The sequence below is a fragment of the Nerophis ophidion genome, linkage group LG27, assembly GCF_033978795.1.
Source record: "Nerophis ophidion isolate RoL-2023_Sa linkage group LG27, RoL_Noph_v1.0, whole genome shotgun sequence".
NCBI classification, from domain to species: domain Eukaryota; kingdom Metazoa; phylum Chordata; class Actinopteri; order Syngnathiformes; family Syngnathidae; genus Nerophis; species Nerophis ophidion.
Window position 1 is genome coordinate 9,467,960 of NC_084637.1, and position 27,403 is coordinate 9,495,362.

Below are 27,403 nucleotides of genomic sequence, written 5' to 3' on the forward strand. Positions count from 1 at the left end.
TATTTAAAACATGTCATCAAAATTCTAAAAATAATCTTAATTAGGAAAAATTACAATTAATAAATTGTTTTTTACATTTTTTGAAAAATATTTGAATTAGCTAGTTTTTTCTCTTCTTTTTTTCGGTTGAATTTTGAATATTAGAGAGTCGAAATTGAAGATAAACTATGTTTTAAAATGTAATTTTCATTTTTTTTCCTCAAGTTTTCTCCTCTTTTAAACCGTTCAATAAAATGTTTTTTTCATCATTTATTCTCTACAAAAAACATTCCGCAGAAGGAAAAAAAAATGTACGACGGAATGACAGACAGAAATACCCATTTTTGTTGTTGATATTTATCTGTTTCCATATATATTTATTGTGAGAAATCATTAAGTTGATCAGTGTTTCCACAAAGCTAAATATCATTAATTACTAACAATAATATAGAGTTAAAGGTAAATTGAGCAAATGGGCTATTTCTAGCAATTTATTTAAGTGTGTATCAAACTGGTAACCCTTCGCATTAATCAGTACCCAAGAAGTAGCTCTTGGTTTCAAAAAGGTTGGTGATCCCTGGATTGGAAGACGCATTTGACATTTATTTTGAAAACCAAAACGGTTCCGCCCCCTGAACTTTGTCATTGGTCAACATAGCTGCCATTTAATTGGCTTGAATTCGTTGCCATATGTCCTCAATTGCAGACTTGCGGTATTTGTCATGAACACAATGCGGTTGTCAAAATAATGATGGACGATTTTTTGTTTTGTTTGAATTACGCACACGTCGTCCAACATTTAGCAGAGCAAGAAAAAAAAAAAAAAAGCGCAGCGCAGTACATAATTTCCACCAGCAGGGTGCAGCATTGCAAACAAAGCCAGGTTGCTTTCGGCGGAAGTACATAGTGTTAAGACTCGAAGAAAAAAAACTATTCTTTAATATTTGTATGTTTTAATTTATAACATGGCGCTGGTTCCTTATGTAGAGAACGCGTTACCTGCGCTTGCCAAACTTCAGAATTCATCCGCGCGTTTTCATTTCGCCAACCGTGACATTTGCCTGGCCCAAGACTGGAGGAAGCTTGGAGTTGCAGCAGTTGTATGGGACGCGGTGAGTCCCTCTGTATCGACCTTTAATCGTCGAAAAAGGCCGATATTCAACCTTGGTGTGTTTTTTTTTCTCCCCCCACCAGGCAGTTGTCATGTGTGTGTACTTAGAGCTGAGCCAGGTGGAGCTCCGGGGGAAGGTGGCCATTGAGCTGGGAGCTGGAACCGGACTGGTGGGCATCGTTGCAGCCTTGCTGGGTAAATATCACTGATGATCGGTCGACCGTATGGTTGAGAAATAGCGACGATACAGATATTGACACTAAAACCGTGGTGGGGTGTACAAAAAAACCGAGGTACTGCTGATCTTGTAAATTGTTTACAAACTCAAAAAAATAAGTCCTTGAACAAATACTGTTTTTAAAGTTAAAGGCCTACTGAAATGAGATTTTCTTATTTAAACTGGGATAGCAGGTCAATTCTATGTGTCGTACTTGATCATTTCGCGATATTGCCATATTTTTGCTGAAAGGATTTAGTAGAGAACATCGACGATAAAGTTCGCAACTTTTGGTTGCTAATAAAAAAGCCTTGCCTGTACCGGAAGTAGCAGACGATGTGCGCGTGATGTCACGGGTTGTAGAGCTCCTCACATTGTTTGTAATCATAGCCACCAGCAGCAAGAGCGATCCGGACCGAGAAAGCGACGATTTCCCCATTAATTTGAGTGAGGATGAAAGATTCGTGGATGAGGAAAGTTAGAGTGAAGCACTAGAAAAAAAAAAGGCGAGTGCAGTGGGAGCGATTCAGATGTTATTAGACACATTTACTAGGATAATTCTGGAAAAGCCCATATCTGCTTATTGTGCTAATAGTGTTTTAGTGAGATTATAAAATCATACCTGAAAGTCGGAGGGCTGCGGGAACCGCCAGTGTCTCTGAGAGAAGCCAATGGAGGAGCCAAGATGACAGCTGCTGCAGGAGGACGCTAACTCCACACAAGTCTCCGGTAAGAGCCGACTTAATATCACAATGTTCTCATCCAAAAACTTGCTGGTTGACATGTGGTAGAGAAACATGTTAGCTAAAGCTTCACAACAAACAAAGAAACATCGGCTGTGTTTCGGTTGCTAAAGGCAGCTGCAATCCACCAACAGCATTCTTCTTTATAGTCTCCATTATTAATTGAACAAATTGCAAAAGATTCAGCAACACAGATGTCCAAAATACTGTGCAATTATGCGATGAAAAGAGACGACTTTTTAGCCGTAAGTGGTGCTGGGCTAAAACATCCGCTCAACCAATAACGTCACAAACACGCGTCATCAGTCCGCGACGTTTTCAACAAGAAACTCTGCGGGGAATTTAAAATTGTAATTTAGTAAACTAAAAAGGCCGTAAGTACCACTGATAGTGTTCAGTGTGTAAAAACCCATCCATTTTCTACTGCTTGTCCCTTACAAACATTTACTAAAATTAAAAAGTTAAAGTGCCAATGATTGTCACATTCACACTAGGTATGGTGAAGTTATCATTATCATTTGACTTATCCCCTTGTTCCACCCCCTGGAAGGTGAGGGGAGCAGTGAGCAGCAGCAGGGGCCACGCTCAGGGAATCATTTTAGGGATTTAACCGCCGATTCCAACCTTTGTGTCTAAATTAATTTAAATATGTTGAAAAAAACCCCAGAAGTACCTTAATTTACAAGCTTGCGGTATTTTTCGGACCATAGGGCACACCAACTTAGCAAGTCTGTTTTCATATAAAGCGCATACAAGGTATGACATTATGATTTTCCCCCCCAAATTTAAAAATACCATCTTTAAGCCGCTTTCTGATCATCTTGTAACGATGTGCCATTTTGTGGGCGGTCTCATTTACGTGGCTTCACTTCGACAGCGTCTTCTCCCCGCCATTTTTAGCGCTTCCGTAGCAAGTCTACTTTCAGATATACATTACAACTGTACACTATTTCAGAAATGGCAACAGTGAGAATTGGAAAAAAAAAAGCTTATTGACTAGGGCACGGAATACAATGCCGGAAAAGTACAATTTTTGCAAATCCCAAATACACATCAGCATGTACCAACAGGTAAAACATTTTGTAATGGAATAATATTGCAAAAAAAAATGTCGGATAATGTCTCCTAATAGGTTCTATTTGGGTCCTTTACACACACCATATTAAAACAAGTATGTTGAAGCACAGTAAGTCTGACTATGGTAGGCGTAATGCGACAAGTTTCAAGCGGTGCGGCTTGGTAGTTTGCCAAAGTTTTATTAAGAAAAATGTTGGTAGATTTTGAGCACTGTGGATATTCTATATTTTCAATGAAACTAAATTTTTGTGTCGCTTGCTTACCAGTACTTGCTGGCGTCATTTATTGAACTGGCGTCAACCTGCAGTTCACGCGTGCCTCTTGAGTGACTGCCATCTGCTGGTCAAACTTATCTCTACCATGTACAAAATAATATTGCTTTTTAATTTCAAGTGCACCTTATAGTCTGTAAAAAAAATAGCATTTGGTGCTGTGATGGTACTCTTAACTCGAAACATTTGCATCCTAAATCAACGTGCCTTATGAAAAGAAAGATTAATTTATCAAAAACAATAGATTCAAATACACTACAAAATACTACAGTAGTTCTATTAAGTAATATAATAAAAATATAGAGGAATTCTATGGTATCTCCATCCAGCTGCTTCTCCCGTCAAACACACCATCACCAGTTTGTACATATTTTCGTCGACAAATGTCCGCCGTTTAGATATTATTTGAACAATTATTGGACTCATTCTGCCTCAGTATGGTACAAACTTGCAGTGCTATGCTCAAATTGCTTTGCCAAGTCATGTTTTTGATTATAATTAATTTATCAAAAACAATAGATTCAAATACACTACAAAATACTACAGTAGTTTTATTAAGTAATATAATAAAAATATATAGAGGAATTCTATGGTATCTCCATCCAGCTGCTTCTCCCGTCAAACACACCATCAGCAGTTTGTGCATATTTTCGTCGACAAATGTCCGCCGTTTAGATATTATTTGAACAATTATTGGACTCATTCTGCCTCAGTATGGTACAAACTAGCAGTGCTATGCTCAAATTGCTTCGCCAAGTCATGTTTTTGATTGTACCACCTGTTTCTTCTTCACAGCGCTGTCCGTCACACTCACTTTATTCCTTCATTGGAAAAACAAAGTTATGTCAGTTCTTATGCAAAGAATCAATGAAATATTCCAACACAGTGCTACTGTTCAAACTGTGTAATGTTACAGCGGCCAATTATATTATTTACCTGTTTAATTAAACCTGCCTTGTTTTTAGTCAATACTTAAGCCTACTACGCTAGTGTATTTTAATGTTGGTTTTTGTGGCGGTACTTGGAAAGCCAAGTTTTTTCTGAGGTGGCACTGGGTGAAAACATTCTGGTCTTCACAGGTGCCAAGGTGACAATCACCGACAGGAAGCCCGCCCTGGACTTCCTGTCTGCCAACGTAAAAGGCAACCTTCCTCCTGACCTCCAAGAGTCCGCGGTGGTCTCTGAGCTGTCTTGGGGGGACAACCTTGACCGCTACCCAGCAGAGGGATACGACCTGGTGCTCGGAGCCGACATAGTTTACCTGGAGGACACCTTTGTGCCACTGATGGAGACACTGCAGCACCTGTGCGCGGACACCACCGTCGTGCTGCTGGCATGCAAGATCCGCTACGAGCGAGATACCAACTTCTTGAGCATGCTGAGGCAACGCTTCACCGTCACGGAGGTCTACTACGACAAAGAAAGGGATATTCATATATATAAAGCCGGGAAACAAACATCCAGGAGCGGTTTGTGATTCCCTGGCTACATAACATGTTTTGAATTCAATATTAGCAGAAACACATTTATTACCAGCTGGTAAAATGTAACAGCTGTAACAATGTTTCATATAGCTTGGCGCTGACATACATTTTCTCACTGGAAATGAATAAAAAGCCACATAACATAAAAATAAGGACTTTACACAATACCTAAAAATACAATATGGCATCCCATCATCAAGTCTCCTTGCTTTGGCTGCACTTTACAATCCATTTGCAAAAATGCCACAATTGTGAAAAAGCAAAAGCATTCCCAAACATGTAATAATCAGCTGCTGCCTGAGACTTAGCTCGTAAATAACGTGAAATGTATCTGGATTGTTTCAGCAAGGAAAAGTGCACAATCACCTCATCTTATTAGAACGTTACAAACTTTGCGAAAAAGTCTTAAAAGTTGAAATACGTCACAACAGGCGGTCTGTCAGCGTGTATTTCTTCTATTGCATAACAAGTTGTAAGCAGGGCTCATTATTTTTGGTTTTAATTTGTAAAAATAAGGGCATCAGCAGTGATGGATTGGATTAAAAGCCACAATACAAAAGTTTTTTTATTCCTCACAATATACTTGGATCTCACACACGCTAGCCACTTTGTGGCTGTTCATTTTTCTCACGTTATTTCCTATCTCTTCACTCCTAGGGCCAAGACAGGACCTCGTTTATTGCGAATGTGTGTGCAGTTCCCGTTTTTCAGTTATTTTTATTTAATTTTTTTTAAATTGGTGATGACTAGAAAAACAAAACAAAAAATAATGGCCCTGCGGTAATAAGGTTGGAGACGCTGCGCCAGTTAAAAAAGATAGCTTGTGTTTTCTGTTGCGTTAAAGAAACCCAAATTTAAAAGGTTAACCATTTTGTTGATGCAGAGATAGTGAACAGGTGAAATGGCATTTGAGGAACACAAACACAGTTTAAAGATAAAAAGTTCCAGAATGCATTGTCGACACCCTGTGACGCAGCTTGTGTTAAAGCCAAGTTTGGATGACATGAAATCTCCAAGTGTGCCGTGCGCCTCGACGGCGGGGGTGAGAGGGGGGGTTTGGTCGGGTGGTAACTGTTTACTCGTTAGCTCCGTGACATCTTCATCCGCAGCTTTAAGTTCAAACCACAATCGGTGACAGAATGCTTCCCTTTGGGTCACGCCACCACATCATTCATGTGTGTGTTGATGCGTGCTCCTTGGAGGACAAATCTCCAAGTTGCCACGGGAACAGAACGCTAACTTAAGAGCGGGAGGTTGGTTTTTTTCCTAATGGGTCACATGATTACTTTCAGTTTTTTTTAAAAACAGAAAGCAAAACAAGTAGAAAAGGGAGACCAGCAACCATATGCATGGCTCTTTACGGAGTCTCTGTACATGGGGGCTGTTGGGCGATGAGTGCTTTACTCAGATTTGTGGCAGTACAAGTCTTTTAGGGCTTTAAGTTCCTCAATGAGGGTTTTGTTCTGGTTCTCCAGCACTGCCACACGGTTCTCCAAACACTTCACATACTCCTTCTTCTTCCTGCGACACTCACGGGCAGCCTCTCTGCGGGGGGAAAAAAAAAATGCCTATTAGGTTTTTAGAAGTTGGGGATTACAGTGGTACCCCAATTTAAGAATGTTTTGTGTCACCCCAGATCACACCTCACTCCTACTTACTTCTCCAAAGTGGGCTGGTTCAGGGTGGAGGACAGAGCTAAACAACTTGCACTGAGCCTAGTCTATAAAATCCGCTACACCTCCCTGATACCGAAGTACACGTCAAACTACTTCCATAACGTAAATGAACGCTATAACCACAACACCAGGGGGAGCTCCACAAACCACGTTAAACCCAGATTCCGATCGAACAAAGGTCTTAACTCTCCTTCTATGCCACATCAATATGGAATGCACTCCCAACGGGTGTAAAAGAAAGTGCATCTCTATCCTCCTTCAAAACCGCACTAAAAGAACAGCTCCGGGCAATTTCAACCCTTGACTAATACCATCCGGATTGTAAATAATCAAATGTATATACTTGTTCTTATGCTTTCTGAACTCACTATGTTCACTGCTCGCTGTAAATATCCTACCAAGTCAGACCTACACTGTTTGAATGTCCATTTCTCTGACGATGCAATTGCTGATGACTGAAGTGCTGATATCAACCAAATTTAACCCCCCCACCATATCCCACCCCCCGGATTGTAAATGATGTAAATAATTCAATGTATATACTCTGATGATTAACTTGTGTGATGACTGTATTATGCTGATAGTATATATTTGTACCATGAATTGCATTACGTGGACCCCGACTTAAACAAGTTGAAAAACTAATTCGGGTGTTACCATTTAGTGGTCAATTGTACGGAATATGTACTGTACTGTGCAATCTACTAATAAAAGTTTCAATCAATCAATCAAAACTAATTCTAATGCTTTAAATTGCAAGCAACATTTTGAGTTACAAGCATCCCCGCAATTAGTTGGTATAGCAAATGTCAAAGTGATGTCAAAGCATTAGCATATAGTTGGAAAGAGTCATATGTTTCTTTTCCAACCATGGGAAAGAAGAAAGTGAGTTTGAAGGGCAGTGCTAAGAAGAATTCATCCTTCCTTTTTATACTGGTTGTCTTCATTGAACTAAAAAAAATCATCAAAAACATGACTTGGCAAAGCAAAAGGAGTGTATCAATGCTATTCTCCACCATATTTAATACCATCCAAGGAAATTAAAATAATGTCTAAACGGACATTTATCCATGAAAACATGGAAAAGCAGCTGATAATGTGATTGACTGACATTGTGTGTACCACTAGATCAGGGGTGTCGAACTCATTTTAGCTCATGGGCCAGGTGGAGGAAAATCTGTGCCGGACTATTGAAATCATGGCATTAAAACTAAAAAATAAAGACAACTTCAGATTGTTTCCTTTTTCTTACTTTTGGCCATTAATAGAAAAAAAAGATTCTGAAACTAGTACAATAAAAATATAGAGAACAATCCCGTCAGCGGTAAAGTTTAGATCCATGAAGGAAAGAAGAAAGTGAATGAATGTTTATAACTGAATAAATGTACATATGCATAACAATTGGTGTTATTTTGTATTATTTTTTTTAAACGAATTAAGTAACATTTATGACAAACTTTTTCCAAAACACAATATAGAATGTGAGATATAACAGGATAATGCATATATGTATCATCTTTTTTCAAAAGGGTTACAAAAAATTAAAAAATTTAAAATTTCTAGTACTACACTGATGGGGTACGGTGCGTGCAAAACAGCAGCAGGTGGCCGTAGCCTGCGGGCCGGTTCTCATACTAATCAAATATCATCCATAGAGAATTAATCCGCAGGTTGGATCTGGCACGCGGTCCTTGACTTTGACACATAGGCACTAGATAGACCCCGAATCACTGCTGTACATGATTATTACATTTAATTAACTATAGGTACTTTACCAAAGAAGAAATAGAATTACGAATGGAATTACTCTTTAGTAAATGCAGGGTTTCCCTTTGATGTAACTGAATGTGGCGTGCCGCCACTGCATTTTTGCACACACCTTGAAAATAAGGTTGTTGTTTTTTTAATTGAAAAAAAAATTAAATTAGTAGCCCCAAACAGGAATCACAAAGTCCAAAGCTTTTCTTAACTTTTATTACCAATCTTATGGTTACAAACAACGGCACAATTCCAGACACAACAACACTTCCTAATTTTCCGCCAATCACCTATCAGGCACGGACAGTGTGTTTGCACTAATTGTGTTCACTCTGGTTTATAAAGAGATTGAATGTGCTTCATATATTCTGGTCCACAAACAGGATATTGTTGTTTTTTTTCAAGCTGAAGTCTGTCACTTTCAATTATTGATTTGTTCCCTTGTAGTTACTAGTAGTGTGTAATCGTACGTGTGTTTGTTGTCTGCTGTGTGTGATGTTGCATCTTTTTATTTGATATAAAAGGTAATTTTCCTGTTCAGTGCTGACTGTTGCTTGAATTAGTAAAAGGATATTTCCTGCATTGAACTTGCCGTGCTTCTGACGCTGACATGTTTACATAAAACAACAACAAAAGTAGTGTATAGCTAACAGTGTTGTAACTTACGTAAAAGTAATTAATTCCATAATTAACGCCATTGTTACAAAAACATTGATCATCATCCATGCCTGGTGTAAATGATTCCACCAAGGAAGATGCTTTTAGCGAGGTAATCTTGTTCGCCTCATAAGACAGTTGCCTATCCCGCACCTGACTGGGGGCTTCAATTTCAGATGCTGGAAAAAGTTTGTTGTGCTGTTGCCTTTTTTAAGTAAACTTTGCTGCATGCAGTCATTTGTTTCATGCCTGCTGCCGCAAATCCAAAGTACAGTATTGGACAATACATTTCTTTTGGAACAAATGTCTCGCTCTGGTTAGCATTAGCTATGCTTTGCTAGGTGTGCCGCAAAGGAAGTAAGGGGGGCGGTGGAAGCTACAGAAGCTCCAGGGGGCAAAAAGTATGCCGGAGCAAGAAGAGGACAAACATTTTTTTTTTTAATCATCTGCAACAAAAAACTCAAATGTGTCAATAAAATCGATATATCGCCCATAAAATTTGCTTTATAAAATACCCCAATATTTGGATACAAATGCAATTTTGTAGTCAGACTGTCATACGGGAATGTTTTTTAAAAAAGTTTTACTAAACTGCAAGTTGTTGACTTGCTCAAAACTTGGTGAGAGTAAGTATAGAAAAAATAAGTGCACATTTGGAAAGTCTTTGCAATAATATAGCAATCAAGATTCAGGTGCTAATAGATAATGTAGTAAAAACACTCAAACACCATAGTGCGCCATTTGTTAGTTAAAGCAGTTGTTTAAACAAACAAGCTTATTTATCCTTTTTAGATGACAGTGTTGATCACTTGTTTGGTAAAATGCAATCCCAGCTCATTGTGATAAGCAAAATAAATTCACATTCACCCAGTAGTTGCAACATGATGCTCTTACTGGTGTAGTGCAGTTTGCTTATCCTTGTTGTTACTGTGCCTCTCCAAAGTATTGTACGACAGATAATCTGTGGTGATATAAATAACATCTTCTTGAAGGACTTGATGTTAAACGGCCTACATGTGGTCACTGTCCATTTCGGAAAATCATTTTTTAATTTATCTGTTCTCCTGTTTATTGTTGATATAGCATACTTGCTAGTGGCATTCTCGAGAATCTGTTTTGCTTTAAGACGGTATTTTAAACTTAAATTTGTGGCGATGACAAAGTTTGTCGCTGCAATATCATCAATCAATCAATATCAGTATTTTCTTAAAGTACCAGTAGAGGGGAAAAACAGGTTTACTTTTTAAGCTTATTTATTATGTCCATTCAACCATATCCAATTGTATTTAAAATGCGCAAAGTACGTGAAAATACTTTCTAAATATCACAAAAGGCCACAGAGTCAGTTAGCCATTTTGAATATTCCACACCGCACGTCTTCAAAAATTTCCGTAGATTGACATCACTGGAGCAACACTTCTGCTCTCCAACCATAGTATCAGATCAACCATACTGGAAGTATGCATAAATTAGAGAGAGGTGTGCCGTTTATCATTCAAAATATACATATCGTGAGCTGAAAATTAACCAAATGTTATCGGTGTCGTTATAAGCGCTAACTTTGCTCATTTTATCTCTCGTGTGCGACCTGATCACAGACGCGTAACAGTACGCACATCTTCTGGATTAAGTCTTACCCCAGATGTGATTATTCCTTAATTATTTATGATAAAAAATTTTTTTTTTTAAATAAATCACATGTAACATTGACAGCACTAGCTAATATTAATTACCGGTAATAACACATATAGCTGGACTGGACTGTTAACACGGACCACCAGTACAAGAAAGGACAGAACAGGCTGTACTTCCTCAGGAGATTGCACTCCTTCAACATTTGTAGAAAACTCCTGTGGATGTACTACCAGTCTGTGGTTGCCAGTGTTCTGTTCTACATGGTAGTGTGCTGGGGGGGCAGTACATCTAAGGACAGCTCCAGACTTGAGAAACTGATCAGGCGGGCCGGTTCTACAATCAGAATGAAACTGGACTCACTGGTGACGGTGGCAGAGAAGAGGACTGTTGACAAACTAGTGAGCATCCTGGATGATGCCAGTCACCCTCTGCATAGCGTTATCAGTAGCCAGAGGAGCCTGTTCAGTGCTAGACGGCTGCATCCCAAGTGCAGGACTAATAGACTCAAAAACTCTTTTGTCCCACGCGCTATTAGACTGTACAACTCATCTCTGGGGTGGAAGTACAAGGATGACAGGGGATGCAAAACAATAACAGTGCAATACGTTTTCATAACATGGTCACTACTGCCTACTTTGTCTTGTTATATTATTGTTTTACTTTTATATTTTTATTCCCATTGTTGCTTTTTATTATTCATTCTTATTGTAATATTTTTGTATTTTGTTTCCATTTAAACCCACATTATTATTTTTTTTTTAAAATTGATCTCAACTCTGTACACTGCTGCTGGAATTTTAATTTTCCTGAAGGAATCAATAAAGTACTAACTAACTAACTAACCAACTAACTAACTAACTAACTATCTATCTGTTTTTATATGTATGTAAAAATATATTTCGCTTTTTTAAAGAAAATCATTTTATTTTCAAATTATACAATGTCATTGGCAATCTAGGGGAAACCCTGATGTAAATTCTGATGTATTTCTTTTCATGCAATATTTCTAATCTAATTATTTTTTAAATTTTAGTTTTTAAGGCATGTTGCTTGTTAAAATTGTGATGTTGATGGGGCAAGCACCAATTATATAGATTTCAATGCGTTTCAATAAATGTTGATTAGAGGTACAAGTGTTTTTAATTTAAGAGCTAGTACTGTATTGTGATGTTTGAAGGGAATATCTTTACCTGTTTTTCATGAGGCGCACTTCCCTTTTACGCGTGACTTCCTCGGTGCCTGTCCCGGTGCCCAATGCAGGCGAGGTTGCCATGACAACCCCTGAGGTGATGGCGCTGGTTGGCGTTGTGCGGATCTGATAGGCCTGGACATCTCCAGAGGCCGCTGAATGGAGGGGGAAACTTTTTAATTGAGGAGAAAAAATTCCAAGCAACTGTGCTAACTTCCAACGTACATGCTCCCCTTACCTTGTACAACCACCTGGTTGCTAGGTAACAAGATCTGCTGGCCATCACTGGTCTGGGCGTACTGCAGGATGGTGGCGCCAGGTTGCGCTCCGGCAGCGTTGGCCATGGTGAGCGTTTGCAGGCCCTGAATGCCATCTGTGCCGTTATTGGCCAACTGAATCGCACCTCCTTGGGTGATGGCGACTGCAGGAGGGAGATTATAATGGGAAGTATGCTTTACGATCTCTCGAAATCCACATTGCAATAACGGCAGTGGGCGCCATTCGTACTGTACTGGCCGCTGCTGGTCTGGTAGATTGGCGTAGGCATGGTGACTGTGGTGATGGCCGGGGCTGTGTCGTCTTCCGATTTTTCTTCTTCGATACACGGAACGGCTGGAGCGTCAGACGATAAGTCGTTTAGGATTTTCCTGCAATGAAAAGCGCACAAAAATTAGCTACAAAAACAAAAGATCAATTTGAAAAAGTGATGCATCTCGGTTTTTGTTGATCATCCCTTCCAAAAGGTCTGACGAAGATCCAAATTGTATGACGACCTTTCATAGAGAATAATTATTTACATGCAGAATCCATATAACAACATTTAATGTCACTTTTACCTTTTTTAAATGGCAATGAGCAGAGATGGAGGAGAGCCATGCAGATGCCATTTTCATAATTTAATATGAGTTCTTGAATTTAACCCTGAAGGGAAACAAGGCTGACTTTTTTTTTTGTCCTTTCCGTACATTTTAGCTGTGATTGCCATTTGTTGGGATATAACGGTATAAGAAATGTACATCACTGTTATTGTGACCAAAATTACCACGGTTTTCATTATCAGCACGATAGTGTTGAATGTATTCAAAAAGTACTTACAGCATATACACACACACTGAAATCTTTTAAACAAGTTTTGTTTTTAAATGTGAATCCGTCTTGTTTTTTTGTCTTTTTTCTCTGTGTTTTACAATGTTTATGAATATTCCTCTTGCATAGTTTGCTTTTAGTACCTTTTAGTTGTTTTTGTGTTGTGCTTATTTAGATTTTACCATATTGATTGGTTTGTTTAGCTGCGTTTTATATATTGAAGGTTCTGTACTTATTGTGATTTGTGTTATCATTATTATTACTATTATTTTTTTGTAAATCTTTTGGCTTTGTTTTTATTTTGTACAACACATTGTGGCAGTGGTGGCTGTTTTAAATTGTACAATAAAATAAATAAACCCAGACTTATTTCTGATCACATCTAAACTCGCTAGCTGCTTCTATTGGAAATGTGGCTGTATCACCTTGAGTTTTCAAAGTGTTGTAATCATTCACTGTTTTAGGATATTTAAAACAGCAATACTAAACGTCAGAAATGTTATCAAAATTGTTACATCTCTATTCCAGTACACATATTTCTTTTTATGTCAAATTTTTAAATGTTAATGTCCATTTTTTTACAGGTGTACGATACACTGGCAGTTATTTCACAGTACCCCAAAGCTGATAAGGATATAAAAGCCCTTTATTTTTCAAACTGCAAAAAAAAATGTTGTACTTGTTTTGCTCAAATCTCTCAATTGACTTGTTAAATGTTAAAAACGTTACCGGAAAATGTTTGATATTTTTGTTCAGAACTTAAATTTATTCAGCAAAAAAATAATAATCTAAAATGTTCTACACTCTTTAAAAACCTGAAAGGGCTGTTTGCAACCTTTACACAGCTCCCCGGACTACGCTCACTTTCCAATGTATTTTAAGCCTTATATCCCACCCACTTGCGCCTTTTATGACATAATGACGCACACTACAAGAAACGTGCATGCTCATTAGCTTTGTTTGTTGTTAGCTAATGACAACAATTTGGATAGCCAATGAAAGGTATTGTTTCTTTTTTTTATTGTAACACAACAAATGGTTCCTTCTCCTGGACTGCTATAGTGACAAGCTGGCCAAACACCAAATTCCTCAGGTCGACGTTTGTATTCAGTATAATTAGTATTTGTGAAAAATATAGACATTTGAAAATACATACATAATCTGTTATACGTACATAATCTGTTCAATCACTAACAGTAACATAAGCTAGACCAAATCTATTATTTCTTGGTTTTCAAACATTGTAACTGTGAGCCAGTTGCAAACAGCCTCCTTAAGCACTTTTTAAATTCTATGTCCCCAGATGGGTTAATAATGTTCCTCACCTTCTTTATCAAAGTGCTGGCACATGCAACTTTCTTTGGACTCTGGTGTCTCATTTTGCAGTTTTACTCAATTATATATATAAAAAAAACAAAAAAACAACAACATGTGGTATTCTTTGTTCGGGCACTCGATTTGGCATAACGGACTAGTTTGTTTAATGTAATGTTTGGCTGTATAACCGAGACCGTAAACAACAACCAACGCAGATATATTTGGCGATGGATGAATCATTTGAAAAGTAGTGCGAACGAAAAACAAAAACTGAAGTACTACTGCACTTCCAAAGTCTTCAAAGGATTCAAAGATTTCAAACATTCTTTATTGTCAAGTGTTTCATGCATGCAAGAGACGTACGTATCATTAACAACCAGTGTTGCCAACTCAGTGACTTTCTCACCAAATCTGCTGACTTTTTAACTCCTCTCAGCTACATTTCTTTCTCAAAAGCGCCTAGCGACAAATCTAATTACTTTTTCCGGGCGTTTTTAGAGACATGAAAGCATATATCACTCTGCAGTGAATGTCTTCATTGAGTTGACAGCCGCCGCTTGGTTTACAGAGCATGATGTAAAATAAACAAATGAACATTTTCTTGACCGTCTTGTCATGCTAAAATAAATCACTGTTCATGTTAATGAGCAAGTCAATAGATCCGGTTTGTTCGTGAATAAAACCCTCTTTTCTTTAGATCAGATTTGATACTTTAGCAAAGTGATTCTCAAATTCTAGTACGTGTCCCATTTCTGGTACACAGGCTCCTTCTAAAGAAGAATCACTTACGGTAAATATTGCAATGATGTGACTCAAGCAGTTATCCAAAGGTTTATCAATATTTAATGGCAGTCGTAACCATCTGACTACTGTTGGTCGTAGTCGACGCCAAAGTAAACTATACACAAACAGAACCTTCATTTGCATCACTCAAAACACGTAGGAACTGAATGTTCTCCACGTTCTCTGCTTATGTCTGCCCTTTCCCAGCCTATCAACACACAACAATGGCAATAACTACATTTACGCACAGCCTGTTTTGATTCATTTTCAAGTACAAGTGGAGTATATGTTTTACTTATCATTCAAGTACAGAACAATTTTATTTGACTTTTAAGGACATTTTCATTTAATCTTGAAAAAACGTATTTTTATATTTATTTCAGTACCAAGGTTTCTCTAGAGCAGGGGTCGGGAACCTTTTTGGCTGAGAGAGAGCCATGAAAGCCAAATATTTTAAAATGTATTTCCGTGAAAGCCATATAATATTTTTTAACACTGAATACAACTAAATGCATGCATTTTTAAGTAAGACCAACATTTTTAGAGTATAATAAATGTATATTTATTTCTAATAACATTGTTATTCTAATGCTTACCAAAAATAAATAAAATACTCCTTACCATTAATGTGACTTCTTCAACAGATGCGGTAGAAAACGGAAGGATGGATTAAAATGTTTTATATATTGAACGTTATTTTTCACACTGTGATTACCAGCGGATTTACTCATTACTTATCGTGTTAAGCAACGCCAGCTAAGATTTATCTGAGAGCCAGATGCAGTCCTCAAAAGAGCCACATCTGGCTCGAGAGCCATAGGTTCCCTACCCCTTCTCTAGAGGATGTGATTTTAACTTAATGAAAAATACTGAAAATAAGCTGATTGAACATGCAAACATTTGCAAAAATAGCACCATTTAAAGATGTTTTAATGTTTAAAGAACTGAAAAATGATTAACAGAGTTTATATAAATACATATGAACCACAATGTCTGTTTCAGTCGCTATGTCATTTAGTCACTAAAGTAATTACAACTTGTGTTCACATCCACACGAACCACATGGTTTAGCCTAGTCTATACAGTATTTACAACCTTACTAGTGTTCACTTCACAGCCACAGACGGTTCATCTAGTTATTTACATTATTTATATAATACTTTGCTGCGATGAGGTGGCGACTTGTCCAGGGTGTACCCCGCCTACCACCCGAATGCAGCTGAGATAGGCTTATTTACATATTATTTTGGTTCATTCACACATTATTTTGGCATTTTTGCTTTGATGGCTCTGACATGAGCCTTCCTGGCAAATTTCTGAGCAGCTTGCATTTTCCTTTATGTTTCTGCTTTAGTGGATTCTGCCTTGGATTATGTTGCAAATTTCTGTCTTTTCGACTCCCTCGCCATTTCTAACGGCTCCAAATGCAAACATCAGAAAGAGTTCAATGTTTAAATGTATCCCTTTCAATGTTTTGAAAAATAAAAATAAAAAATAAAACATGGAATAATAAATGAACATCATACTAGGAATGGAAATGATACATGTGTTTAAAATGGATGACAGATTTAAACATTTTAGAAAAACACATGTCATGGAATGATATTTAGAAAAAATGCCAATAAGCCCTTTAGATGCATTAAAAGTATTTTAACATATTGAATAGATTGTATTTCACACTCTCAAAGTTGTTTAAAATGGGTACAGTGGATAGATAGTAAGTTAAATATAAAGTAAACAAAAGGAACTATTTACTCATTTACTTTGGGAAGGTCAGCGAATACGAGTTGTGGTCTGTTGTGAGAATTGCCTTGTTTCAAACAATTTAGTGTTAATCTGCGGCCTCTTTCCAGTGTTTATTCTTTTTCCCATTTTGGGCTTTTGGAGTTTCCCCTTAACTATATGTGGGTTCAGCTTAGAAGATGTTGTGGTTTGTGCAGCCCTTTGAGGCACTTTTGATTAAGGTCTTTCTATATAAACTTTGTTTGATAAAATATATGAGTTTGTCCCCTGGCCCCTTGTATTGGAAAAGTTGGGCACAGGGCTGTACAGTGCAAGCATTTGCGACTATAAATAGGCCGTGCCAGCATTGGAAAAAAAAAAAAGTAGTACATACGCAAATATAGATATACTCTTTAATAAGTGTATTGCTCCTAAAATAAATCCATCCAAATTTGATTAAACTAGAGTAAATTTTTTCGCCCATCTGTATGATGTTTGAAATAAACTTAAACCATAACCAAATGGACAAGTTATCGGTGCGGAAGTGTAACTGATGTGTTCCTCTTCTTCTTCCTCCATGCACAGGGGGGGTCAGGGTTTTAGCAATACCAGGGCTGTGTGTGAACTCCAAAACACGAAAAAACCACATCTTAGTTGGAGGAACTGGTCAGTACAAGACAATGTTTTTTTCACCACCTTAAAACTTGACACAAACTGAACTGCGTGCTAGTAAATACAACTGAAGTGCCAAACTTGCCATCAAAACAATACCCAATTTGTTGACAAGAATATACAGCCACGGAAGCAGATTCAATCTATTTATTAAGCAGAGGTAGTAACACAAACCAGTGAACGACTCCAAAAGAGCTGCCGTCAAAGCAACAAACTGCCGATTGCTAGCCTGCGGAACTATCAAAAACAGCTCAAGCCATGCCTGTGAGACTCAGATTGAGCATGGACTCACTGATTCAGCATGGACTCGGCAACAGGCACTGCCTTTAAAAAAGACATGCAGACGCATACACAAACTTATCTCAACTGCATTATGCCAGATACTGTAAACTTTTTTAAAGTAACGCATTAATTACTTCATCAAGTAATTAATTACAATTATTAAATAGTAATTGTTTGTAATTCAATTACAATTTTGGTAAAGTACACAGTAACTATAATGAATTACTCTTTTACAGTAATTTTCAGAACATAGCATGTCACACAGCAGTTGGCAGGTTGGTGTTCCTGGCAAAAATACTTGTGTGTATGTCCTATAATGTTTACCTATAAAACATCACTGTTGAAGGTCAATGGTTCCATGCTGCTGCTGACGTTTAAACATGTCCTCTTAAACCAGGGCACTTTATTTCACATTTTATTCTTTTGTGTTTTTGTTAGCTGAAGAAATGGGCATGACTACATACATTTATTTAAAGAAGATTGGAAATTACATTGGACTTTTCTTATATTCATTAAAGGAGTTTTCTTTTTTCTTACATCAAAGCCCCTCTTAAATTGGGATCCTATTATGCAAAACCTATTATTTTGTTATGTCAACAGGTATTTCTATTTATGGATTAGTTTATGGGTCAAATTATATTGGGATAGGAGTTTTGATCCATATTGCTCGGCCCTACACTCATGTTAGCGACAGTGCGAGCACAGTTAAGGGATGTTCTCAGTGTTTGATTGAGCGTTATAGTAGCACGTGTCTGTAGCGACTTCTAGGACAGCCAGTAGCTTGCAACCTTGTAGCTTCTATACTTTGAAAGCTGAAGAAATGGGCATGGCTACATTTTTTTTTTTTTAAAGATTGGAAATTACATTTGACTTTTCTTAAATTCATTTAAGGCATTTTCTTTTTTCTTACATCAAAGCACCTCTTAAGTTGGGATCCTATTATGCACAACCTATTTATTTAGTTATGTCAACAGGTATTTCTATTTATGGGTTAGTTTATGGGCCAAACTGTATTGGGATAGAAGTTTTGATCTATATTGCCCAGCCCTACACTCATGTTAGCGACAGTGCGAGCACAGTTTAGGGATGTTCTGTTTGATTGTGCATTATAGTAGCACATGTGCCTGCAGAGTATAAATAATGACATTTTAATAAATAAGACATTTCATATTGCTCCCAATTTTTTACTGTGCTACCATTTTTTTCTCATTTAAAAGCACTGGTGCTACTAGTGAAAAAGATAAACGTACGTGGGGCACCGCAGTGAAAAAGGTTAAAAATCCCTGGTCAAGCGACTTCTAAGACAGCCAGTAGCTTGTATCCTTGAAGCTGCTATTCTTTGAAAGCTGAAGAAATGGGCATGGCTACATATTTTTTTAAAGAATATTGGGAATTACATTTGACTTTTCTTAAATAAATTTAAGGCATTTTCTTTTTTCTTACATCAAAGCACCTCTTGAATTGGGATCCTATTATGCACAACCCATTTATTTAGTTATGTCAACAGGTATTTCTATCTATGGGTTAGTTTGTGGGCCAAATTATATTGGGATAGGAGTTTTGAACCATATTGCCCAGCCCTACACTCATGTTAGCGACAGTGCGAGCACAGTTTAGGGATGTTCTCGATGTTTGATTGAGTGTTATAGTAGCACATGTGTATGTAGAGTGTAAATTATTTAATTGTAATAATTAAGACATTTCACAATGCTCCCAATTTTTTTCTGTGCTATTTTTATTCATTTAATAGCACTGGTGCTACTAGTGAAAAAGATAAGCGTACGTGGGGCACCGCGGTGAACATTTTAAAAAATCCTTCTTCTAGCGACTTCTAGGACAGCCAGTAGCTTGTATCTTCTATCCTTTGTAAGCTGAAGAAATGGGCAAGGCTACATATTTTGGTTTAAAGAAGATTGGAAATTACATTTGACTTTTCTTATAACAATTTAAGGCGTTTTCTTTTTTCTTACATCAAAGCACCTCTTAAAGGCCTACTGAAACCCACTACCGGCCACGCAGTCTGATAGTTTATATATCAATGATGAAATATTAACATTGCAACACATGCCAATACGGCCGGTTTAGATAGATAGATAGATAGATAGATAGTACTTTATTGATTCCTTCAGGAGAGTTCCTTTAGGAAAATTAAAATTCCAGCAGCAGTGTACAGAGTTGAGATCAATTTAAATAAAAGTAAAAAGTAAATAATGGGGGTTTAAATGGAAACAAAATAGAGAAATATTACAATAAGAATAAAAACTAAAAAGCAACAATGGGAATAACAATATAACAGTAAAATAAGAATATAGTAAGACAAAGTAGGCAGTAGTGACCATGTTATGAAAACGTATTGCACTGTTATTGTTTTGCATCCCCTGTCACCCTAGTACCCTCCGCTCCCCGCCCCCCGCCCCAGAGAGGAGTTGTACAGTAAAATGGCGTGTGGGACAAAGGAGTTTTTGAGTCTATTAGTCCTGCACTTTAGTTTAGTTTAGTTTACTAAATTACAATTTTAAATTTCCCGCGAAGTTTCCTGTTGAAAACGTTGCGGAATGATGATGCGTATGACGCGTGTTTGTGACGTTATTGGTTGGAGGGGACGTATTAGCGCAGCACCACTTACGGCTAAAAGTCATCTCTTTTCATCGTGCAATTACACAGTATTTTGGACATCTGTGTAGCGGAATCTTTTGCAATTTGTTCAATTAATAATGGAGAAGTCAAAGTAGAAAGATGGAGGTGAGACGCTTTAGCCTTTAGCTACACAAACACACAGTGTTTCCTTGTTTAAAATTCCCGGAGGTGAAGCTTTACTATGGATCAGAGCGGTCAAGCGAACATGGTTCCCGACCACTTGTCAACCGGCAGGTTTTGGTGAGAAAATTGTGGTAAAAAGTCGCCTCTTACCGGAGACCAGCGGCGCATGTGCCGTCCATGCAGCTGCCGTGACTTCCCTCAGAGACTGGCGTCAACACACCCGTGGACACACAACTCCGACTATCAGGTACTATTTAACTCACTAAAACACTAGCAACACAATAGAAAGATAAGGGATTTCCCAGAATTATCCTAGTAAATATGTCTAAAAACATCTGAATCGCTCCCAATGCAATCGCCTTTTTTTTTTTTTTTAGTCCTATCAATATCTTCATCCACAAATCTTTCATCCTCGCTCAAATTAATGGGGAGATTGTCGTTTTCTCGGTCCAAATAGCTCTTACTGCTGGAGGCTCACATTATAAACAGTGTTAGGAGCCCTCACACCGGTGACGTCATCGTCTGCTACTTCCGGTAAAGGCAAGGCTTTTCTATCAGCGACCAAAAGTTGCAAACTTTATCGTGGATGTTCTCTACTAAATCCTTTCAGCAAAAATATGGCAACATCGCGAAATGATCAAGTATGACACAGAATGGACCTGCTATCCCCGTTTAAATAAAATCTCATTTCAGTAGGCTTTTAAGTTGGGATCCTGTTATGCAAAACCTACTTATTTAGTGACGTCAACAGGTATTTCTATTTACGGGACAAACTATATTGGGATAGGAATTTTGATCCATATTGCCCAGCCCTACACTCATGTTAGCGACAGTGCGAGCACAGTTTAGGGATATTCTTTGTGTTTGATTGAGCGTTATAGTAGCACATGTGTATGTAGAGTGTAAATAATGAAATTGCAATAATTAAGACATTTCATATTGTTCATATTCTTCTGTGCTACTATTTTTGTTCATTTAATAGCACTGGTGCTACTAGTGAAAAAGATAAGCGTTCGTGGTGCACCGCGGTGAAAAAGGTTAAAAATCCCTGGTCTAGCGACTTCTAGGACAGCCAGTAGCTACTATTCTTGTCGAGGAGTTGGCAACACTGATAACAACAGACCTGTATGATGGTCGTCTGGACAGGATCTCTCTCCTCTTCTGAGAATCTGTGACGCTGTCGACAGACTCCTGGGAGTCCTCGCTCTCACCGACTGTTGTGATCTTTGCATGGAATACAAGTTGAATTTACTTGTATTCCAGGAACATAACGTGGCACGTGTGTCCGGTGCACACCTGAACCGCTTGGACCTGAGGGGGTTGGATGACCGAGGGTTGGGCTGCTTGGATCACTCCGTGCACTTGAACCGTCTGGCCGTTGGGCAGCTGCACCAGGGCTACTGTGGGACTGCTGGATGACACTTGACCTGCTGCTATGGTGGCCTGCAAACAATATAACCCCCATTTATGCATGTCCTAAACATTAGGAAATGTTCACCCATCATGGCCGTGCTTTACCTGGGCCAAGGTAATCTCCGACTCCTGCTTCACACCAGTTTCACCACTTTGCTGTGTATCAGCACAAGCTTCCATTGTCATTTAAATTCTGCACAATGAAAGCAAGTGAACGCATATGCATGATAATAATTCATTTGTGAGTCAATGTCAAAGAGGAGATGCTTCATCTCGGCAACTTTTTGGCCGTGGCTTTCCTTAACACGCATGCTCGTAGTTCAGGGGTCGGCAACCTAAAATGTTGAAAGAGCCATATTGGTCCAAAAATACAAAAACAAATCTGTCTGGAGTCGCCAAAAATTAAAAGCCATATTACATACAGATAGTGTGTCATAAGATATAAATTGAATTAGGAAGATTTAAAGGAAGCCAAATTAGCTCAAATATAGCTACAAATTAGGCATAATGATGCAATATGTACATATAGCTAGCCTAAATAGCATGTTAGCATCGATTAGCTTGCAGTCATCCATCCATCCATTTTCTATCGCTTATTCCTTTTGGGGTCGCTGGTGCCTATCTCAGCTACAATCGGGCGGAAGACGGGTTACACCCTAGACAAGTCTCCAATCATCGCAGGGCCAACACAGATAGACAACATTCACACTCACATTCACACACTAGGCCCAATTTAGTGTTGCCAATCAACCTATCCCCAGGTGCATGTCTTTGGAAGTGGGAGGAAGCCGGAGTACCCGTATTGAACCCACGCATTCACGGGGAGGACATGCAAACTCCACACAGAAAGATCCCGAGCGCGGGGTTGAACCCTGACTACTCAGGACCTTCGTATTCTGAGGCAGACGCACTAACCCATGTCTGATTAGCACTCCACACAACTCAATAACATCGTTAAAACGTTAAAAGTTTGGTGGACAAAATGAGACAGAAAAAGAAGGGGCATAAAACACGTCTTGGAAAGTCGGAGAAAGTTATACATGTAAACAAACCACGGTGCGTTCAAGGACCGCCAAAATTAGTGGGACAAAACGGCGCTCGCCAAATACTCGAATCTGTGAAGCATGTTTAAAAACCGATTCGACTACGAATCGCGATTCTCAAATTGAGCGATTCAGAATCGATTCTCAGTTTTTTTAAATCTATTTTTTTGGAGGATTTTTATTTTTTAATCAATCCAACAAAACAATACACAGCAATACCATAACAATGCAATCCAATTCCAAAACCAAACCTGACCCAGCAACACTCAGAACTGCAATAAACTGAGCAATTGAGAGGAGACACAAACATGACACAGAACAAACCAAAAGTAGTGAAACAAAAATATTATCAAAAACAGTATCAATATTAGTTATAATTTCAGCATAGCAGTGATTAAAAATCCCTTATTGACAAGATCATTAGGCATTTATAAAAATAAAAAAATAAAAGAAGAACAATAGTGTCACAGTGGCTTACACTTGCATCGCATCTCATGAGCTTGACAACACACTGTGTCCAATGTTTTCACAAATAAGTCGTATTTTTGGTTATTTTAATAGTTAAAACAAATTTACATTATTGCAATCAGTTGATAATAAAAGCTTTTTTGAGAAAATCTACTACTCTGCTAGCATGTCAGCAGACTGGGGTAGATCCTGCTGAAGTCCTATGTATTGAATAAATATAGAATCGTTTTGAATTGGAAAAATATCGTTTTTGAATCGAGAATCGCGTTGATTCGAAAAAAATCGATATATAATCGAATCGCAACCCCAAGAATCGATATTGAATCGAATCGTGGGACACCCAAAGATTTGCAGCCCTAGTAAATAGTCAATCAATCAATTATTATTTATATAGCCCTAAATCACTAGTGTCTCAAAGGGCTGCACAAACCACAACACAAACCACAACGACATCCTCGGTAGAGCCCACATAACGACAAGGAAAACTTAAACCCAGTGGGATGTCGGTGAAAATAATGACTATGAGAAACCTTGGAGAGGACCCGGGTCCTCTAGGGGAACCGAAAGCAATGGATCTCGAGCGGGTCTAACATGATACTGTGAAAGTTCAATCCATAGTGGATCCAACACAACCGTGAGAGTCCAGTCCAAAGTCCGAAGTGGATCCAACACGGCAGAGAGTCCCATCCACACTGGAGCCAACAGGAAACCATCCCAAATAGTGTGCTTTATGACAATTAGGGAGGTTTGTGTCATGTTTGTCCTCCTACAGATACCATAATAAAGAAAAACATTTTGTTTTTGTAATTTTTCCCCCTTTTTCCATTTTTCATACATTTTTGAAAAAGCTCCAGACTGCCACTAGGGCGTCGCTAGAGAGCCGGGGGTTGCCGAACCCTGTTGTAGTTAAATGTTTCAACAAAAGTGTAAATTATTAACCATGCACGTTGGGCTGCATTTGCATTAAAAAAAAAAAACATTCCTTAAGTCATGCTCGCAGGATGTCGTTAGCCACTGTAGCTAACATCGGCTAGCATGCTAACAGGCTAATAGCAATGCGTTAAAATAAAACCGCATCTAAAAGCGTTGAAATTAACTCCCCTGGCGTTCTCACTCATGTAACAATTGTGATATATTCCGATTAAAAAGTACAGTATTTGATTAATATAGCATGGCTTAATTTGCCGTTTCATCTGAAGTTGCGGGCTTTTTTGGCATTTGCAAGGGAAAATGTCTCTAAGCGTGGTTGCTTTGAAGTTTATATCCTCAATTTTTATTTCCAACAATATGCATATGGCTTCAAATGTAGACGCCGAACTGCTCCCGTGACTTCACAATGTAAGGCTATTAAAGGAAAAACATTTTTTTTGTGTATTTTTCCCCCTTATCTTTTTCCATTTTTCATACATTTTTGAAAAAGCTCCAGACTGCCACTAGGGCGGCGCTAAAGAGCCGCCTGCGGCTCTAGAGCCGCGAATTGCCGACCCCTGTTGTATTTAAATGTTTCATCCATCCATCCATTTCCTACCGCTTATTCCCTTTCGGGGTCGCGGGGGGCACTGGCGCCTATCTCAGCTACAATCGGGCGGAAGGCGGGGTACACCCTGGACAAGTCGCCACCTCATCGCAGGGCCAACACAGATAGACAGACAACATTCACACTCACATTCACACACTAGGGCCAATTTAGTGTTGCCAATCAACCTATCCCCAGGTGCATGTCTTTAGAAGTGGGAGGAAGCCGTAGTACCCGGAGGGAACCCACGCATTCACGGGGAGAACATGCAAACTCCACACAGAAAGATCCCGAGCCTGGATTTGAACCCAGGACTAATCAGGACCTTCGTATTGTGAGGCAGACGCACTAACCCCTCTGCCACCGTGAAGCCCCAGCAAAAGTGTAAATAATTAACCATGCACGTTGGGCTGCATTTGCATAAAAAAACAACATTCCTTAAATCATGCTCGCAGAACGTCGTTAGCCACTGTGGCTAACATCGGCTAGCATGCTAACAGGCTAATAGCAATGCGTTAAAATTTAAACGGCATATAAAAGGGTTTAAATTAATCCCCCTGGCGTCCTCACTCATGTAACAATTGTGATACATTCCGATTAAAAAGGACAGCATTTGATTAATATAGCATGGCTTAATTTGCCGTTTCATCTGCAGTTGCGGGCTTTTTTGGCATTTGCGAGGGAAAATGTCTTTAAGTGTGGTTGCTTTGAAGTTTATCTCTCCATTTTTATTTCCAACAATGTGCATATGGCTTCAAATGTAGACGCCAAACTGCTCCCGTGACTTCACAATGTAAGGCTATTAAAAGGAAAAACATTTTTTTTTTTGTATTTTTCCCCCTTATCTTTTTCCATTTTCATACATTTTTGAAAAAGCTCCAGACTGCCACTAGGGCGGCGCTAAAGAGCCGCCCGCGGCTCTAGAGCCGCGAATTGCCGACCCCTGCTGTATTTAAATGTTTCAGCAAAAGTGTAAATAATTAACCATGCACGTTGGGCTGCATTTGCATAAAAAAACAACATTCCTTAAGTCATGCTCGCAGGACGTCGTTAGCCACTGTGGCTAACATCGGCTAGCATGCTAACAGGCTAATAGCAATGCGTTAAAATTTAAACGGCATATAAAAGGGTTTAAATAAATCCCCCTGGCGTTCTCACTCATGTAACAATTGTGATATATTCCGATTAAAAAGTCCAGTATTTGATTAATATAGCATGGCTTAATTTGCCGTTTCATCTGAAGTTGCGGGCTTTTTTGGCATTTGCGAGGGAAAATGTCTGAAAGTGTGGCCGCTTTGAAGTTTATATCCTCCATTTTTTATTTCCAACAATGTGCATATGGCTTTAAATGTAGACGCCGAACTGCTTCTGTGACTTCACAAGGTAATGCTATTAAAGGAAAAAAATGCAACCCAGTCTCGTCTAGGTCTCCGTTTTAGTTGCGAGCATTGCAGCACGGACTCGTTTTAGAGAGCCTCTGCAATGCCGCCGCCATGATTTTCTTTGTTGGCGTTGTGCGGATAAAAGCCGCGAATAACAGTTGCGAGTAGCCATCTAACTGTCTAGCAAAGATCGGAAGCGTATCCTCTTACCAACACAGACTCGCTTCGTCACTCCCGGGTCTACGGAGCTCCACTTTTATTCAGACCGACACGTAAGAGACCGCGTCAGGCTACACCTCCGTCGCGTCACCGAGAACAACAACACGGAGAGGAGGACGACGACAGCCGAGCCTCGGCTCATTTGCTAGCGAACGACTGCACATCCGGAAATGGTCGAAGATTACCGAGAGGCCCCGAAAAGTGGCGAAGACAGCCGACAGCTTCTTCTTCTTCGTGAGTCGCATCCAGGAGCCGCGACTGTTGCATTACCGTCACCGTGTGTTCCGACAGGGCTACCGCAGACTCAACACGACACTTACGAAATGAACATTTTTGTTTTAAAATTTAACACAAATACAAATAATAACCAGTCAACAGACAAGAAAATACATACTGAAACAGACGTTTCTCAAAAAAAAAAAAAAAAAAAAAATAGCAGTTTTTACTTTTAGCAACTTCCGGTTCCGCTGTCGGAATATATAAACAGGAAAAATCCATAGTTGTTTTTTTTTTTAACTTTTGTTTATAAATTTCAACATTTACAAACAGGCGAGAAACAATAATCAAAATACGTACAAACCTGTACAAAAACAGTACAAAATAAAACAGCGCCTGAAGGGTTGTAAATTCAAAGTAACAAATAGAATATATATATATATATATGTATATATATATATATATATATATATATGGGGCTGGGAACATCTCTGCGCTGCTGTGTTGGATCCGCTTTGGACTGGACTCTTGCGCCTGTGTTGGATCCACTATGGACTGGACTCTCACTATTATGTTAGATCTACTATGGACTGGACTTTCACACCATTATGTTAAATCCACTACGGACTGGACTCTCACTATTATGTTAGATCCACTATGGACTGGACTCTCACAATATCTCACACTATCATATTAGCTCCACTATGGATGGATTTCACACTATTA

The 27,403-nt window shown here is 38.7% G+C and overlaps 2 protein-coding genes across 2 annotated transcripts; one reads left to right on the forward strand and one right to left on the reverse strand.

Moving 5' to 3' along the window:
* The first annotated feature begins 828 nt into the window (after nucleotides 1-828).
* Nucleotides 829-7,293, forward strand: mettl21a (methyltransferase 21A, HSPA lysine). Its single transcript, XM_061889662.1, has 3 exons — nucleotides 829-1,091; nucleotides 1,174-1,285; nucleotides 4,479-7,293. Exons 1-3 carry the CDS (start codon nucleotides 945-947, stop codon nucleotides 4,874-4,876), a joined length of 657 nt encoding a protein of 218 aa, XP_061745646.1. The 5' UTR covers nucleotides 829-944; the 3' UTR covers nucleotides 4,877-7,293.
* LOC133544391 (cyclic AMP-responsive element-binding protein 1-like) lies at nucleotides 4,911-26,633 on the reverse strand. Its single transcript, XM_061889661.1, has 8 exons — nucleotides 26,453-26,633; nucleotides 21,939-22,026; nucleotides 21,717-21,863; nucleotides 21,544-21,644; nucleotides 12,306-12,445; nucleotides 12,037-12,219; nucleotides 11,800-11,953; nucleotides 4,911-6,428 (listed from the first exon to the last, which is right to left on the reverse strand). Exons 2-8 carry the CDS (start codon nucleotides 22,017-22,019, stop codon nucleotides 6,284-6,286), a joined length of 951 nt encoding a protein of 316 aa, XP_061745645.1. The 5' UTR covers nucleotides 22,020-22,026; nucleotides 26,453-26,633; the 3' UTR covers nucleotides 4,911-6,283.
* Between the last annotated feature and the right edge of the window lie 770 nt (nucleotides 26,634-27,403).

Coding starts and splice junctions, on each gene's coding strand:
- mettl21a (XM_061889662.1), top strand. CDS start 945: ATGGCGCTGGTTCCTTATGTAGAGAACGCGTTACCTGCGCTTGCCAAA. Junction 1,092..1,173: donor CAGCAGTTGTATGGGACGCG/GTGAGTCCCTCT, acceptor TCCCCCCACCAG/GCAGTTGTCATGTGTGTGTA. Junction 1,286..4,478: donor CATCGTTGCAGCCTTGCTGG/GTAAATATCACT, acceptor TGGTCTTCACAG/GTGCCAAGGTGACAATCACC.
- LOC133544391 (XM_061889661.1), bottom strand. CDS start 22,019: ATGACAATGGAAGCTTGTGCTGATACACAGCAAAGTGGTGAAACTGGT. Junction 12,220..12,305: donor GACCAGCAGCGGCCAGTACA/GTACGAATGGCG, acceptor TCCCTCCTGCAG/TCGCCATCACCCAAGGAGGT. Junction 6,429..11,799: donor GTGCGCCTCATGAAAAACAG/GTAAAGATATTC, acceptor TTCCCCCCGCAG/AGAGGCTGCCCGTGAGTGTC.